Here is an 18,636-nt window from a genome sequence, read left to right on the forward strand (position 1 = left end):
GAAGATTCCACATGGGAGGATGAGAATTTTATACAGAAGCATCCAGAACTACTCAAGCATTGAGGACAACACTTTTTTGGAGAGAGGCATGTTAGGTCCCTATAATACTAGTGATTACCCCATCACTATTGTAGTTGTATCCTTTATTAATATTGTTGTGCCCCTATTGTCCCCATATTGTTATTACTATGCCCCATAGAATCCCTCTATTGTTATTTTTGTGCCTTTATATTATTATTGTTAGGTCGGCTGGGTTATATTGTGACTTCTTAGACTACTATATATAGAAAGGAGGTTTTGTATTTTGAATCATCAAAGAATCATTCATTTGTGTAATGTAAAGGAGGTTGCCCCCTCGAAGAGGCTGAATTCTAAGGCGTTGATCTATCTTTTCTATCTCTTTATGAGCTGGTTTCATAACACATGGTCCATCCAAACATCACCATGTGGTATGGTTGTTAAACCATGTCATACATATGCCACAACCATCATTTGTGATGACACAATGTATTGTTATATCTCAACTATATTATGGTTAGCTCATATTACAGTTTGATGTATTATTTGGATATGTTGTCAGCTTTCAGTTCTAGGGAGGATGCGAGGTAAAATCCTCAGCCTACCTCCTTTTTCAAGGTGTTTCAACATAATTTTAGATATAAATTTTCCAACAAATCATTACAAGATACCCTGTTGGCCCAATGGTCAACCCATTGGGTGGTTTATGTCGAGGTCGGGATTCATCTCCATGGTGCCCAAGCCATAATGAAATTTGACCTTCTAGAATATTCAGGGATGTCATGTGGCACCCTTTGATTGTGATAGATGGCACACCTCCATAGGTCCACTTGTCCATGATCAGTGCCTAGTCATCACCACATCACGTGCCCGATCAATTGCCACATGGCACCACCACATTGCCATGTCAGTTGCTGCCAATTTCCGCCTATAATATCCTAATTCAACCGTGTAGGTGCTTATTTGTACTGCCACATAAATGGTACAGTCTGTCACATGGCACTTCTTGGTGCTACCACATGTAATGTTGCACACTATATTTGTTTTTTGAATTTTTGACCGGAGAATCCACAGTGATAGAATTTTTACACCAACGTTGCCCTGATGATGGATCCCATTTGGGATTCGAAACGTTGGTGTAAAAATTCTATCACTGTGGATTCTCCGGTCAAAAATTCAAAAAGCACAAACCACAGATCTCTCAAATCCACTATATTTGTTGTTGGTGTAAACTTCAAAATGCCATAAATTTTGCATACATTCTTAGTTTGATGTGATTCAAGTTGGATTGGAATCATCTCATCGAACTCTTCTACATGGAACTATTTCCATCAAGTTTTGGGAACTTTGAATTTTATTCCTTTTTAGGATCCTCCCGAGTCATCTATGAAGCTTATTGAATGAATGAACCACTAGTGTAAACTTTCCTAGTACAAGCAATACCTCAAACCCTAGATCTGGCTTGGTGGGTTGTAGTGTCTCTATCCTATGGTTGGGAGGAGAATGGAAATCACTCCTTCGGTTTTCAACCATCTTAGAGTAATCCGGATAATTAATCGTGGATTATACACACTAACCTATAGATTGTAATAAGCCTTACTGTATTTATGGCTAATGATTAATCATGTGCCATTTAAATAAGGATGCATGATTCATTTTTTAATCATGATTAACCTTCTAACTTGTGTATGTGGTGATTATGAGTTTCTTGAGTTATGTGAATGCAAGTTATTCTTTTGCATGTTGTTTGATATGATCCTGATTGGTGATTTGATATCACTTACAAATGTTCTATTATTTCATCAACTTATATCATCTTTATATGTTTTTAATTTTGGAAGCTCATTATCATAACATAATGGTGGGCTACCTCATTAAGGGTGAAATTATGTCTTGAGTGCATGGAATAACTCTATCTTGGGAATTTTCTAAGATCATCCTACCACGTGTCACTATAGGCCCCACCTTGTCTCCAGATTGGTTCCACATGTCGACTTAAAACACTACCACGTCACCTTGTACATACTACCACAAGTCACATCCAGATGTTTCCATGTGTCCTAACAAGTTTAGGGCTTTGCTTGTTGGTCAAAATGTTCAAAATGTCATAACTTCTTCATACAGACTCCATTGGACATGATTCAAGTTGTGTTCGAATCACCTCGTCAATCTCTTCGACATGGAATTGTTTCCATAAATATTTGAGCACTTTTATTTTTGAGGTCTTCTAGAGCCTCCTGAATCATTCCTCCCAACTAAAGGACTTTTGGTCCCTTAAAGTTTATATACAAATATTAGACAAGTTTTCTCTGATTTACAACAGAAGGTATAAAATATCACTCTATTGCATACTTAAATGAAGTTATACAATTCATCACTTTTAGAAAACATATTTCACCCAACTATGAGGTATTCAAAAGAAACATGTGATTTAAAATGGTGGTGTTGACATTATGATCAACACTCTTCAAAAAATTTCCTACACTTGAATTTTGGAAGCTACTGAGGATCTTTTGATCTATCATTCTATGGTTACTTCATTGATGTTTTTCTAAGCACCGAAGTCTTCTTCTCGAATTCTAAGTGTCAAAGTCACTTTCTCACACATTCTTGGTCCTTGATAAATGCATGAGCATACCTTTCTTATGCAGCCTAGACGGTTGACATTTAGTGTGCAGTCTCCATCGATAGTCTCCCTCACTTTGGTTGCAATCGTACGTCTATTTCAGTGAGTTTTCCCAAATGTTGCTTTTGCACACCTTTTCTTTCACAAATGTTTCTTTCCCTTTCTGGACTATCATTTTTGCTTGCTTTTAATTTAACAGGTTTAGTTTTCATGTTATCTTCGGTCTTGCATGTGCCACTTTCACTTTCTTTAGCTTTTTCAAGTGTCATTTTCATTTTTGCTTATTGTTGTAGGTGTCACTTCTAGTTGTTTTCACTCATGTATGTTTCACACCTTTTCACATCACTAGAGGTAGCTCTAGTGCAATTTTCTACATTATATGGTCCTATATATCATAAGAATATATAGTCATAGTCAACACCTATGTCATAACTTCGTGTTCTAAGTGTCACAATGTTGTGTTTCAATTATTGAACTTAGAAATAAGTGTCTCTTTGCTGACGTTTCATGGTGTGATTACTTATTATGATTCCTGTGCATTTTCCTAGATTGGGTTGATGGAATTCACGTGTGTGATCCATATTTGAGTCTTGTTCAGATTCTTTTCCCTCTCTTACTCTATTGATTGCACACTTAGCCATTTTGGAGCTCTTCTTGGTCCTACTACCTAGTGAAAGTTGTGGATACATGAACTCTCCTCCAGGTGATGATAAAAACCTACCCATGAGCCTTATTGATGGGATCTCTCCCTCCTAGACTTATGCAATGAGCCTTCCCCAAGTTCAGTTCCTGTTAGTGCACATTTCGAACTTTCAAAGAAAAGTCACCTAACCCTTCTTGCTTGTACTGACTCACTGCATTGAGTTTTGAGAATTCTTCCTTGTATAGTGCATGGAGTATTTCTAGTGGCATTTTGTAAAATCAAATTATTACATACAAGGTATATTCCCTCTCATAGTGCTTTAAGCCTATTCCTAGGAAAAGTGACTTGCCTTATGCTGCTTGCCTTAGTCAACTGTGTAATTTCCTCTTCCAGTGAGCCTTCCTGAGCACAATGAGAATTTCTAGTGGATAGACAACCACTGCATAAGAAAATTGTGCTAGCATAGGTGGTGCATTTCTAGTGGATATTAATCCATTACGAGAGAAAATTGTGCTAGCTTGGAAGCCTCCCTCTCAAGTACAATGCATGGCACAATTAGAGTGCTTATTCTTGCCTTCACTGCTAACTACAACCCCTAACTATGCTAAATACTTTCTCTACCTACCTCCCTTAGTGTAGGTCATATTTCTAGTGTACAATCAATCATTTCTAATTAAAATTGCACTCTCCCTTAATCATGCCTCTCATTCATAGAGCATGGTGCACTTTTAATCACCAATCCATCAATCCTTGTCCACTAGACTCCTTCACTGTGCATTCATTGATTCATGCCCTGCCTCTTGAGCACATGTTGCATTTCTAGAACACAGTAAGGGCCTCCCTCAGTCACTGTGAAGCTCAACTACACTATCATTGTCTCCTACACCCTTGAGCCTAGCACATGGTGTAGTTTCAGCCAACAAGCTCATTACATTGTCTCTTGCACTTGCCCACTAGATTGGACCCTGAAAATCCCCTCCTCATAGTGCATGGTGAAATTCTAGTGAGAAGTGGTTCTCTCCTTAGCCACTGTTGAGCTCAACTACGCCATCCTCATCAAGACCTTCCTTCTGAGTCCTTTCACAGGCCCATTACAAGTAGCTTCTTCCATGAGCAAAGTAGAGATAGGATAAATGATTTCAAGACTAATTTTTCCTTTCCATGAGTGATCTTCATTGGAAAATGTACCTCCTCAACAAGGAAAGTTGATGCTCAAGGAAGATTTCAAGGAGGAGGAATAAATAAGCACTTGCAAAGAAGAAGCACAAAGAAGAACCATCATGAAGACATGAAGAGATCATGGACCATGACAAAATGAAGACATTTTATTGTGAATCAGAAGATTCCAATAGTGATCCAAGACCCTTTGGAAGGTGAAGATGAAGAAAAAACCATATCTATCATTAAGAATGCAAGACACAACAACAAAGAGATCAGCTTGGCATTGCTACATCATCATAAAGTTCTGTGCCATCATCTCCAAGTCATGGCTTCAACAAGTGTCATCATAATGTCATAAATTTCAATATGTCTTGCCACATGATGTGGAATGTAATTATGTATCTTCAAGAAAATGACAAAATTTAAAGGTGTGGAATTCCAAGAGTCACATGTGGAATATGAAAAGTCACATGTGGACCAAAGAGTCAATAGAAGTTCAAAGGTAATTTAGGAGTCCAAGAGTACCAAGTGTAGCTCAAAATTTATAAGGGGATATGAAAGGTCATTCTTTTTGTTATAAAAGAAACCTCATAACTCAAGAAAGGGCTTTTTGGAAGCTTAGACTTTGGAGAGCTAGCCTTGGATTCTTTAGCTTGACATAGGAGATAAAATCATTCCTTGGAGAAGCAGGAAGTGACTTAATGTTCCACTACTGGAACTAGTGTATCACCATTGTAATTGTGTACTTCGATATTTCACCTAATAATAAGAATCTCATTGATCCAAAACATTTTCATGCATGTATCATGAATGTTGTAAGAATATTCTTTAAATGTTTGTGGCATATGTTATGTACATATGTACTAAGTGAATTGAACTACTTCATTAGCTTTGGCACTTATCTTGTTGAATGTGTGTTGTATTTTATTTAATGATCGTTGTGTCTATGTCAACTATTTCACTATATAAGTAACGAATCTTTCCTTTCCCTTGTATGCCTCTCTTATGATAGTAGTATTACTTTTCTTCTAAAGACTCACTCTTTGTTTCCCTCTTGTGAAGGCTTCCTTTTACACATTACAATTGGTATTTCAAAATTTCAACTTACTTGTTTTTTCAAAGGTTATGTGTATAATCACTTATGTTATCCATTGAAAACAAGGCAAACCTTAAGTTATGGTGGTCAAGCCGATACTCTGGATTGGGCTCCTACTCCAAACTATGTGAGGTCTAATTGGGACTTCATAGCGAGGATACTCATTGTATGTTGGCAATATCCAATTAAAAAGGCTATCCATATCTTACCCAACCAGGCTATTGGGCTCTCTTCCTATGGTTATCTTTATTCCTAAGTGACTTCATGGAGGGTTATAATGTGCTCTACCTTCTCATCTATTTGTTCCTTCACAAGGGTTTATTTCTTCATACATGCTTTCATAATGGTATGGTATTTCTTTGGATGTAGCTTTGGATTGATCTTCCAATAGGTAGCTCTCTAGTTCCCACTCTTGTTGCAATAGGTGCATTGATTTTTCAACATCCATATTTTCTTTACCTTCTTTTTCTCTCATTATGGAGAAGGGTCTTTATGTCATGTCTCCTTCCTTGTCAAGATAGCTTTCTTGTAAAAATCCATTCTTTTCCAAAACTTGGCAGTAGCATGGTCATTCAAACCATAAATTGTACATAGTTTTCTATGCCATAAACTTTCTTTACATTGCCAATTTTGTTACAATTAAAAGGAACATTGGAATAGTTATACCTTGAATGGTTGTCTTTGGTGCAGGTTTGGTGAATGGAAATTGACTTAGTTCTTCCTCTGAAATGCTCACCTTCATTTGGAGATGACTTGTAATTGTGATTGTTGGAATGGTGTGATGTGCTCTCAACCGGCACATATTCAAAATTGTTACTTGAAGTCTCTCTTACTTATATGGTTTTGGAGTTTCTTTTATCGATGGTCTTGGAGAATGCTCCATATTCCTCTTTACCATAGCCTAGTCCTGCATATTGAGGTAGTTATACCACTTGGATGGGATTCACAATACCTTCACCATTAAGGCCTTTTCCTTTGTATCCCATTTTCTTCATTAGCTTCAAGCCAATGCATGTAGTGTGATTTTGAAAAGCTACAAAACCATCATCGTAATGGGAAGAACACAGAATTGAAGAATCATTGACATTGTTTACCTTAGTTTCTGATTCTAGATCAGGTGAGAATGGCTTCGCTAAGCCTTCATTACAATACAACTTTACCAAGGCCTCTTCTATAGCTTGTAAATGAAGCTGCAATCTCTGCTTCTCCACTTATGGTTCTTGTAGCAATGCCCTAGTTTATTTCCTTGAATTCTTTGAGCCATGCATTATTTGATGATTTCCTCGTCTTTGATTCAACACCTAAAATCCTTGTCAGACCTACTTTGATACCAAGCATTATCTAGATCCAAGAGTCAACTGATCCCAAACTTGGTCTGGTTGGAAGCCCCTTGAATAAGACCCCATTCTTAATGATGATCTTCTTCATGATTGCATTAATAAGCTTGAATCCAATTTTGAATATTAAAATTGTGAGTGTGCTGAGTCCAACTTCATTACTTAATGCATTTAATGATCATAATTTCATAAATAACATGCATGAGAGAACATGAGACAAGAGATCAATCACATAAGAGAAGAGATCACTGATTTGGTAACAGAGTTCACCCAATGTAAGCTACATCTTCAGGTTCTACTAAACTACATAGTCTCTTTAGTAGTTGCTCTTCGATAAGGATGCTCTTATTTGTTAGTAAAAAAGGACTGAGCTCTCACTTCAGGTGGAAATGTCTCTCCTTAAAAGAGACATTCTCCAAGTGGGAATGTCTCCCCTTCAAAGAGATGTTCTCCTTTGACATTACAAAAGAATTGAACTCTCACTACAAGTGGCAATGTATTTCTTTCATAAATATGTTCTCCTTTGACTTTACAAAAGGACTAAACTCTTACTTCAAGTGGAAATGTCTTTTTAGTACCGCATTGTCTTGGCTTGATTGCACAAGCTCAAACAAAGAATTATCTACAAGAATTTAGATCTTGTTATCTTGCTGCAACATACAAAGATCATATAGAATTTGCAAGTACATATTCTCCCTCTTACAAATCTTGAAAAGAGAGAAATCAATAAAAAATGAGGCTTACATTGGTTGTTGTGCTAAAATTCTCAATCAAATGCTCAAAACTCAGCAAGCACATAACCAACGGGTTTATCCCAACATTCTACAACTTTTGAATGCAAACATGACTAGAATTTGTTAAGTGCATCTCTAAATAAAAATTCATGCCAAACATTAATGACACATATGGGATTTAACCATGACCACTCATATATGCTGCGCAAAACTAAACAAACACAACACTAGTAGGTTCACCTTGTTATTCTGCAACTTTTGACTGTAAACATGACTAACTTCTAAAAAGTGCATTTCTGTCTCAAAATTTATGTCAAGAATTAATGACATTATGGGCTTTAACCATGATCCCTCAAATACACTGCTCAAATACAAATTCTCTTTGCACCAGTGGATTCATGTCAAAAGATCATGAAGAATGATTATCAGCACCATAGGTTTCTATCATTGTCACTTCTTGACCTCTCTGCAATTAGTGCAAGCCTTGTCTTGAAATATGTGCCCATGGATGGGCATATTGGATCCTCCCTCATAATTTGTTCCCATGGCTAGGCACGCAGGTCCCTCTCCCCTCTATGAAAAATAATATTGTTTAAATAAACTTTAGTGGGAGAAATTTATAACTAAGTCTATTGGTGGATCGACTGGTAGAGATATATTAAGGAATTCATGTGAGGGGAAGGTCCCAAGGTCAAACCTATAACTTTCAACACCAGATTGGATGGTTTATGATGCCATGTGGCACCATTTGATTAGTCCATGTGGTGGCCATTCACTAGCCAATGCCACATCACCTATGCATCAATGTGCCACATCACCTACACACTTGTCTTTCCATGTCAATGCAACCACCTCAACATTATGTTCTTGGTCATTCTACGACCTGTCACTATAGTCCCCACCATGTCTCTAGCTTAGTACCATGTTTCAACCTAAAATGCAGCCACATCACCATATCCATATTTCCATAGGTCACATCCAAATGTTACCACGTGTCCTAACAAGTTTTACATTTTGCATGTTGTTCAAAATGATCTTCAGAATGTCATAAATTCTTCATACAAATTTGGTTGGACATGATTCAAGCTGCATTAGAATCATCTCATCGAGCTCTCTCACATGTCACTATTTCCATCAAATTTTGGAATATTTTATTTTTTAGGTCTCTTAGAGCCTCCTAAATTAGATCTGGTGCCCTTAATCTCGGGATATAGCTTTTAGAGACAAATACCATGCAACCGTTGATCAGGATAATGGATGCAATTAAGCCATTGATTTAGAACCAATATTATTTATCTTGCATTCATCATGGAAAAATAGATTGAAAGAATCTAATGATCGAGACAAGAAAATTCCTATTAAGTGTTGCATTCGCACCTCCCGTCATTGCACTTGATCATGGACATGATACGCACTGATGTTGATAGAATTTGATGGGAAAGATGGGAATTTTCCTAAGTAATGTTGCTTGCACCTCCCGTCAATTGTGACAATGTGCTGAGAAATGAAACGTGAAATTGGTGAGGACCTGATGGGTGCGATGATATGGCATCCCTATCATGTGGATGGATGATGTCGATAAGATGATGATGTGTCGCTTATGTTGTAGTGACACATGATAATTGTAATAAGTGTTTTTGAATGTTGATTCAACCAAAACTATATGACACATGGTAGTGGTTTATGGTGCCATGTGGCAAAGGGAGTTCCACATGGAGTCTACATGGATTATTTGTGTCATGGGATCATGCCATCGCAGATTTTGGTTCCTCGGCGTGATGGTGCAGTCTTTAGAAGGCACTGGATGGGAATCCTTCCTAGCAACTGACATAGAATTCCTGGTCACATTGCGAAACAAATTAAGTTGAGCAGTGCCATAGCTTGAAAGAGATTTCTAGATGTGAGTTCCTTTCGAAAACTGACATAAACTTCCCTATTGTGCCCCAGATGGCCTATGTGAATAATTTCACAAGGTATGGCAAGATGACATCATGGTGCTACAGGACCCAAAATATGATATGAGGCGAAAAGTGCCACAGATATTTGGCTATGTTGCATGGATGCCAGGTAAGCATTGTGGACGACGCGGAATAGCCATGTGGGTTACATATGGTTGACATGTGGTAGTATATTATTTATGTGGCAAGAGTTAATTGGAAAGCTTTGATAGGGAATAACTTTCAATCTAGAGGTTGGATTGAGATACAATTCATATCACCAGAAATATCTCAACGATCGAAACATAATGGTAATATCTATTTTGGAATTTGACAAAATAGGAAAAAGAGGAATTTTGTAACCCAATCTTCATATTGAGACCATGGAGGTTGAGTTAATTTTGATATAATACCTCCCACAACCTAATAAATACCCAAGGGAGTGGAAGAGTGTGTTACAACAATTTTGATACAAAATATAGGTTTTAACCATGTATAGTTAATTGCAACAAATATATTATTGAAATAGAAAAGATGTAATGGAAAACACACACATTAACGCATATATTTTATCACGCAAACTCATAACCTCAAGAAGTAACAATTATTTTCAATATATTTTTTTTTGTACAACATTAATATACAATATATATCACATGAAATTCATAAACAACCAATTCATTCACCCTTGAGTTTAATATAACCATAGTTCCTTAATCAAAACTACAAAACCATGGGAAAATCCACCACGCACCATAAAACCACTTTTAGCAAATTTGTATGCCGAAAAATGGAAAAATCAGATGCAAAAAAACTACCCAATTATATTTCAGCATTGCACATTTATAGGGTGTGGTGATAGTCATGCAAGGAATATAACACATACCCGACATATGCCATATTTTTTATATCAAAATATATGTATTTTTCATTGGCTATGTGTGAATGTGCTTAATTAAGAATAAAGAAAATCGCTATAAGAACATATTATCATTCCATTCTTGTATATTGTAGTTTATTATTATTATTATTATTTTGTAATGTACATGTATTTAGTTAATTTTGGACCTTTATGGGGGACTCTCTCTTTTTGGTATTATGTTAAAATGGCTCCCTTATTAGCTTCTTGCTTTGTGGTTGGTTGTGCTAAGGGGGTTTACATAATGTGGTATTAGAGCTTAGATTAAGTTCTCTTGCAACTTCATAATTAAACATACATATTGGAACACAATTATGGACACTCCATTTGACCTCTTTTCTCCTTTTTCCATTTAGGTCATGGTTTTTCTCTCGATCTACTTAACCATTCACACAAATCCCCTAGGAAATCCTACTTAGAAAACTTCATAGGTATTATCATCATCATGTAGCAAAAATAAATTTAAACTACTAGCATTGTACTTTGCAAAGTGGTTGATTTAACTAAGCCACCACCACTCCACATAACTCTTAGTCAACTTGTTTATCAAACTATTATACGGCCATACACACCATTTTAGATCTTGGCAAAGAAAGAATTTGTAAATCCAATTTTAGATTAATATCCACATTGGTTTCCAACAAAGGGGTTCTATTGTAGTCAAAGCACTGAAAATTTTAATCCCTGTGAAGGAGAAGGTCTCACCTAAAACATTATATTGAGACTTAAGTCTATATAGGGCTTTTATTGTATGACAACTGCAATTAGTATCCATCTTGATATTGATTAAGCATCATTCCCTATCTACTCAATGGTTAGCATTATCATAACCAAAACCATCATCTTAACCTAAAAGAATAGTTTCCATGAAACTAGATTACTATTCTCCAACATCATAGATATTGAAAGGTAGTAAAAAAACATGTCATCACAATAGAATGCAAAAACAACAAAATTTTGAGAGAGGGGTTGCATTCCATTCATCTCAAAATAATCTAGTACATCATTACAAACCAATTATTTAGACACGAGACCTATACATGAGCATAATTCAAAACTTAAATAATCAACATACTAATTAATAGATAACTAATATAAATTCAAATGATGGCTAGGATATAAAGCGTTAGTAGAGAATCAACCCTTTTATAAATCAAGGTCTTTACAATTGTATTTATGTGCTTGAAGGTGGGAGAATAGGAAATTGTTAGTCTACTTTCAGTTTGTTATTTAAGAACCAATTGATATTACTTCTTCTCTAGCTAGTTGTCTTCACTCTTTCATCAATCGCCTTTGTGATCATTTGGACCCTTGCCTGTTGTTTTGGTTCTTATCTCCCTCTATTTTACTCTTTAATGTTGATAAGAGTCTTCAATCCAAGTAGCATGAATAATGTCTTCTATGTCTACTAACTTTGTGCCACCATGTCCTTGCCTCCAGTCAAAACTTATATTCCATCAAAATGAAAATGAGGGGTCCAACAAATACCATTAGAGCTTATTTTTATTTAAGGGTTAGGTTGGTAACCCATTCTATTTACAAAGGGTTGAATTAGAAATATGAATTAAAATATTGGATTGAGATCTACCAATGGCAACAATAAAATCTTTAAGAAGAAGAATGTCTTATTTAACTTAACAAAATAAGAATTCTTGTAAAACATAGAGTTGAAAGAAACAAAATAACCAGAAATTTTATATTGGATTATATTTTTATTTTTATTTTATAGTAGGGAAAAGCTCAAGGCTACCATATTTTCCAATTTGCACCAAAGTATCATCTTGCGTTGCAAGATGAAGTTACCCCTATTGATACAATCTCAATATGTCAATGAGAAACAACATCGTTGTGTGTATACAAAACCTAGTCACTTAATAACTCATGGTGGTTCATAAGGGGACAAACATCCACCCTTGCCAAATACATTTATGTCTTCAGTTGTTAATTTGTTTTTTATGTCCAAGGAAAATGAGCTCTTAAACAATCATAAGCAACTTGAAATCATAATTTAGAATTAAAAATATTTTCAACATAAATAATATTTAAAAAGAGTTCAACTCTATTACTATTAGCCTAAATCCATCTTAACTCTGAATCTATCAAGTGCCAAGAGTGATCAAATCTCTAGAGGTGCAAACATATTTTTTGACTACAAAACTTGAGGAAAGGTTTCCACCTCAAGAGATTTCATACCTCTTTACACTTGCTAGATCCAGAGCTAAGATTGATCTAATTGGTTTAAAATAAAGTTATAATTTAGTTAATTTTATTGTTTTTTTTGTAAATATTAGTAATGTGGATATTATGAGGTAAGTTTTTTTATTCCTATCAACATTTACCAACCATTTTTATGGAAATAAACTTTATATTGAATTTGAAATTTATTATTGAAATTCAACACAATAACATTGTGTCATTTTTAGATGTTCTCATCATTAATTTGATGATGTTCTCATCCACCATATTTATAATGAAATTGTTCCAATAGATACCTTCATGCACAATCCCACTATCACCCCAAATTTATAATGAAAATATTTCACCCGTCTCACTATCGCCTAGTCCAAAAAAAATATTATTTTAAAAAATAATTATTCAAACTTTCAAATCTCTACCTTTCATATTTAATCACGACCTAAACTAAAATGCTATCATTTTAAAAGCTTGAAATTTTTCATTCTCTACCTCTCACTTTTTTCCAGAATAAGAAGACCCAATCAAAATACTATTTGGTATTTTAATTTATAATTCCTTTGTCTTAAATTATTAAAGCTTGCTCATTTACTTGTCAAGATAACTCTATCATGTCTCCCCATACAGCGGGAAAATTATTCATTCTCCACCATATAAAAAGCTTACCATATTTTTGAAAAATTAACCATATATACAAAAACACTCTTTTTTAAACTTACTAAATCATGAAACATCATTATGCCAAAATCAGATACCCACTACTTAACCATCTTCAAATTTCTATTGTCCATTATTTTCATTTCCCAAACCAAAACCTGCCTATAATTTCCAAAACCTGCCTATTAAATTATATTATAATTTCCAAAACCTGCCTATTAAATTATATTTTAAATTTTTTAATTAATGATAGAAATAATAATAATAATTGAACCTATAACACATTCAATTTTTATTACGAACATGTTACCAACGCGCCAATACTCAAATGAAAATTTACCAAATACCAAATTCTTTTTTATTACAGTAAATCGTATATAGAATAAAATAATAAATTTTCCCTTAAATGATAATTGTTATATAAATAATTATCAATTTAAATAATTATCATTTATATATAGTATATAGAATAAAATAATAAATTTCCCTTTAAATAATCATTGTCATTTATATATTTGCTATTAAAAAAACCACTTAAATCACTTATCAAATTAAATTAATCTGATAATAAAAATTTAATATAATTAATATAATATAATAAATATAATATAATATATATATATATAAATATAAAAGTAAGTTAAAACATTTATGAAAATCACCATCGTGATTCTTATACTATCCTATTATATTAATAGGGTAAATATAATTTTAATAGAGATAAATTTTAAAATAAATATATAATGAAAATCACCATCGTGATTCTTATACTATCCTATTATATTAATATGGTAAATATAATTTTAATATAGATAAATTTTAAAATAAATATATATATATGTAGATTGATAAAAGACATTTCACCGAAATCTATAATTTATATTTAAAAAAAAAAAAAAACTTTTATAAAAATACTTCAGTTATTTTACCAAAATCTATCGTTTAATATTTATTTTAAAATTTCCTTACATTTAAAATAATCTAAAAAATATTTATTTTAAAATTTCGTTACATTTAAAATAATCTAAAAAATAAATAATTTATGAAGATAAATATTCAAGATATTCCACCAAAATTCATATTTTACATTTAAAAAAAAAATCAAAATTAATAATTTCTATATAAAAAGTTAAATTAAATTTATTAAAAATATATAAATTTATAATAAAAAAGAAAAAAAATGTAATCACTCAATTAGTTGGTCATATCAGATTTAGTATAATAAATAAAATAAAATAAAAATTTAAAAAGAAAAATAAAACTTTTCTTAAAAATTATAAGCTATAAGCATTTAGGATGTGTTGAATATTGGATAATCTAATCTCCACCTGTGTTTCATGACATGTTCTTAACTGTGTCTCGAGTATCTGTTAACTCTGACTATGTGTTTGTTTACTAGAACCTGTAGGTTTTGGTGCAATGGCAATCATGACTCCAATAAGTGGTATTAGAGCCAAAGGTCTAGAGCTTGAAACATCCTTAAAACGTTTGCAAAGAAACAAAAAATGATAAAAACTTAATTACTTTCTACCTACTTCAAACTTCTATAAAAATCAAACAAACATCTATTAATAATCTAAATTACATATGGCAAACATAAACCAACAAATAACTATCAAAATCACTTTTCTAGCAATGAATTCTAACAAAAACAAATGAATACATCATTGAATAATAATTGAAGTCTTATCTTATTAGTACAACTCTACACAACATGTAACATGGTTTAGAGTTTCCGAAGGTTCCTTTTGACAACGTGGAGTTCAAAAAATTCACAGGATTCATTGTAAACATTGTCTTTGGTTGAGGGACAACTTCCCAAAAAATGCGCCCAAGCTTGAAAATTCAAAATTATGATATCAAATTTCCTTACTAATTAGCATATGCTTAGAAAGGAAGCAATCAACTCATAGTTATTTTTTGAATCACTAATGTATTTAGATAAAAAAGAGTTAAAAGAAATTACATCATGGCAAACTTCAAAAGCTTTAATCATTGTTTTAATGTTTTATGTGGATTTGAGCTTGTTGTCAATTCCTTTATCAGTTCTTCCTGCAATTATCTATAATAAAAAAATGATAATCATAAGTTTTCATGTCACATACCTCGGGATTTTTTTTTTTAATATTTACATTACCATAAGTTGGCATTAATCCCTTGTACGAAGAATACCTTACAATTTAAGTTTCCGATGCTATGGTCCACCGGATATGATTTGGTTAACGCATCTTCGCCTTTTCCGTTGTCGGAATTAACTAGCTGTCATAGGCACTGAACAGAGGGGCATTGTTGGCGATACCAACGTTTAACACCCGGCCATGGCATTTAATTACGCCAGCTTGTTCACGTGAAGGGGTGAGGTCCAGGGTGTACTGGGGTTCGCGCCTTTGGTTTTACCGCCTTACTCGACGGTCAGGATGTTTTGATGTCTATCCAAGGGTTGCGCTGCCTCTGGCGTTACCATCATAGATTAACCCTATGACACTAGTCTCTATTTAGTCTTCTCGAGATTTCCGCAAGGCTTGGCGACCCTGCTTCAATCCGCTCCGCCTCATTGCTGCCAGAGGATCGACTTGAGTTCCTCAGACCGCCGAGCGACCATCCAGAGGCATCATATGCACTTTTTCGATGATTTCCTGGTAAAGTTACATCTGTTATCCTTATATATTTTGAGTTCTATCACTCCCGGCTTCTATTTCTGTTTAGAGATTTTTCCTGAGTTTGTATTGGACTAATGGACATCATGCTTGTTTGTTTTTCATGGGGCGCGGTGCTGCCCAGCCTTCCGAGCTCGCTACTGGAAGAGAAAGGTCTCCTTCCAATTTTATGACTTATCCGACTTCCTTACAGGTGCGTTCTTTTCAATCACTCTTAGGGTAGTTGTTCAGGGTTAGTGGTTTCATTTATGTCTGGTAGCAGAGGGGTTTCTCTCCCTCATACGCTGGACGTAACCCAATGATCCACAACCTTACCCCCTTCCCATTGTTGGTCGCAGATGGCGACAGGAGGCTCACACCTGATCTGCTTTACGCCTCTTCTGATTGCAAACGTATGGGTTCCAGGTGGAGCCCAATCAAACCAAGTTTCAGGATTGAGAAATGTTAAATCTATGAAGGCCTGTTTTCGGCTATTCTGAGTAGTTGTAAATTTGACCTTATTATTCAAGAATATGTATGGGTATAGCTTGATGCACATTCTTGTTGGTTTACATTGTCTGAACACAATCTTTTTACTTACTTCTTATGATAACAGGATGTTTGTAGCCTTGCGGCTTTTGCTAATTTTTGCATTAGAGTTCTGTCTCTATTCCTATGAATGAAACGTTAGCAATGATGGTTGCGTGCTTTCGGGTAATAACGACCCAGATTTTATGTATCTTCTTTAACAGTCACTCGCTGTCCGTTAATCTGGTTTGCACAGTCTTTTATAATGACATAAGACTATGGATATTTATTTTGGCAAAACCCTCCTTATGGTTTTGGTAAAGAAGATTTGTTGGGAAATTCGCATGATTTTATTGATAGCAGTTCCAGGCATGATTATGACTTTATGCATTACTATGTATATGTGTTGCGGCTTTTAATCTCGCTCACAACGGGCAGTCAAAGATTGATTTTACCTTACAAAAACAATTTTGTTCAGAATCTAATATCTCTACCAGATATCTCGATTTACAGCTCTGTTTTCTTTTTCTTTCGAGATTGTGGATTGCAGAAAGATGTTACTTCACTTCTGTTACTCGTTAAATGTTTAATGTCTACTTTTGTTACAGTATTATTGGAAGAAAGTTTTGCACCATGGTAAATTATCCGACTCGAAGGGTTTATTTTTTAATTACAGTTTTCCAATTTATCTCTGTCCTTTTTGGTATGCTGCTATAGCCTGTCTTATTCTTTCTTTTACCTTACTCGTAACCAAAACTCATTTACATTCTCAGGAATTTAACCATCGTTTTCCCCATACTATGTTTAATCCTATTGTTATTCCATTCCGCTGCATTATATATATATATATATATATATATATATATATATATATATATATATATATATATATTTTGTTCTGGCAAGGGTTTTCTCCTAGGGTAGAATACCCAGGGAGCAGGTTACAAGTAACCCTTAATACTTCCTAGTTTTACAGTTTTGTCCCCGTTCGGTTACAGTGAGACTGAAGCTTTTGCGGCTCAGGGATATTCATTGCTCAGTGAATTTGTGTGGTTAATCCTCAGTACCTAATCTCTTCGCTTGAATTCCCTCGCTCAAGGTATTCCCACCCCGCACAGGTTTCTTTTTCCTTTGCATTTCACAGAGGCAAAAGAACACAGTGTCTGTAATCAGATATCTATTACTCCTCAGTCACTTTCTATGCAGCAATATATAGAGTATTGAGTATATCTCTTTCCAAAAAAAGCAAAACAGATAACTTTACAGATGTCCAAGGGATTTTCTACTTACCTGGTCGGTGTCGGGCAGATGAATTCCTCAGTGGATCACCTGCAATACCTGTTGCATTCTTTGTTTATCCACCCAACCGTGAGACTCGTCCTTCAAGACCAGACTCTCCCCCCTAGCTTTCTCTTGCCGGATCACTATCCTCAGCAAGATTGCACTCAGTGCTTGACTATCTGGTCCTTACCAGACTTAGTCTTTTCAATATTTTTCCTCTTTTTCTCTGCCTATCTCTACAGCGCAGATTTTTGCCACTCCCTTCCCTTTTTCCCTGGAAGCCTTTCCAGTTAGGGAAGGTAGTTGAGTGCAGTTTCAACAACTGATTTTCTTTTCCAACTCCCTCTCAGAAGTCGCCAACATTTCAAGAAGTATTTCTTTCTTAATATATTTTTAATACACATATAAATAAAAAGAAATACTATTAAAGTTTTAAAACAGTCTTCCAATGTTATACTTAATTATGTCTTTTACCACAGTAAAATTCAAATATCTACATTCTTCGGGGTCATCACATCTCCCCCTCCTGAGATTGGACATCGTCCCGATGTCTGATGTTCACAAACAACCCCGGATAAGCTTTCTTTATAAGCTCTTCATCTTCCCAAGTGGCCTCATCAGGCCCATAGTGCTGCCACTGCACTTTAACTTGGGTAATAGCTCGCTTCCACAGCTGTACTTCTCTCCGGTCGAGGATGCTCAGCGGCTCGACCAGGACCTCTCCTTCCGGTTCGACCTGCAATCAGCAACATTACCAGTCATTTTCCTTCAAAAATAAATTTTTAATTAGATCAACCGGAATCAGTCCTTACCCGTATGTCCTACCATTTGATCACATGTTTAGGGTCGTAAATGTATTTTTTAAGTATA

General features: G+C 34.7%; 1 protein-coding gene across 1 annotated transcript in view; it reads left to right on the top strand.

Annotated features, from left to right (window-relative positions):
• LOC149178070 (uncharacterized) overlaps nucleotides 1-16,672 on the top strand; it is a 106,412-nt gene extending 89,740 nt beyond the window's left edge. Inside the window, exons 2-4 of the mRNA XM_089421967.1 lie at nucleotides 15,821-15,960; nucleotides 16,103-16,171; nucleotides 16,317-16,672. Coding sequence (XP_089278093.1) covers nucleotides 15,821-15,960; nucleotides 16,103-16,171; nucleotides 16,317-16,457 — 350 coding nt within the window. The 3' untranslated portion in view covers nucleotides 16,458-16,672. The remainder of the gene's footprint in view (nucleotides 1-15,820; nucleotides 15,961-16,102; nucleotides 16,172-16,316) is intronic.
• The last annotated feature ends 1,964 nt before the right edge of the window (nucleotides 16,673-18,636 follow it).

The sequence above is a fragment of the Pinus tabuliformis genome, chromosome 4_1 (genome assembly GCF_031772625.1).
Source record: "Pinus tabuliformis cultivar Carrire ecotype Pingquan chromosome 4_1, CPIR1, whole genome shotgun sequence".
NCBI classification, from domain to species: domain Eukaryota; kingdom Viridiplantae; phylum Streptophyta; class Pinopsida; order Pinales; family Pinaceae; genus Pinus; species Pinus tabuliformis.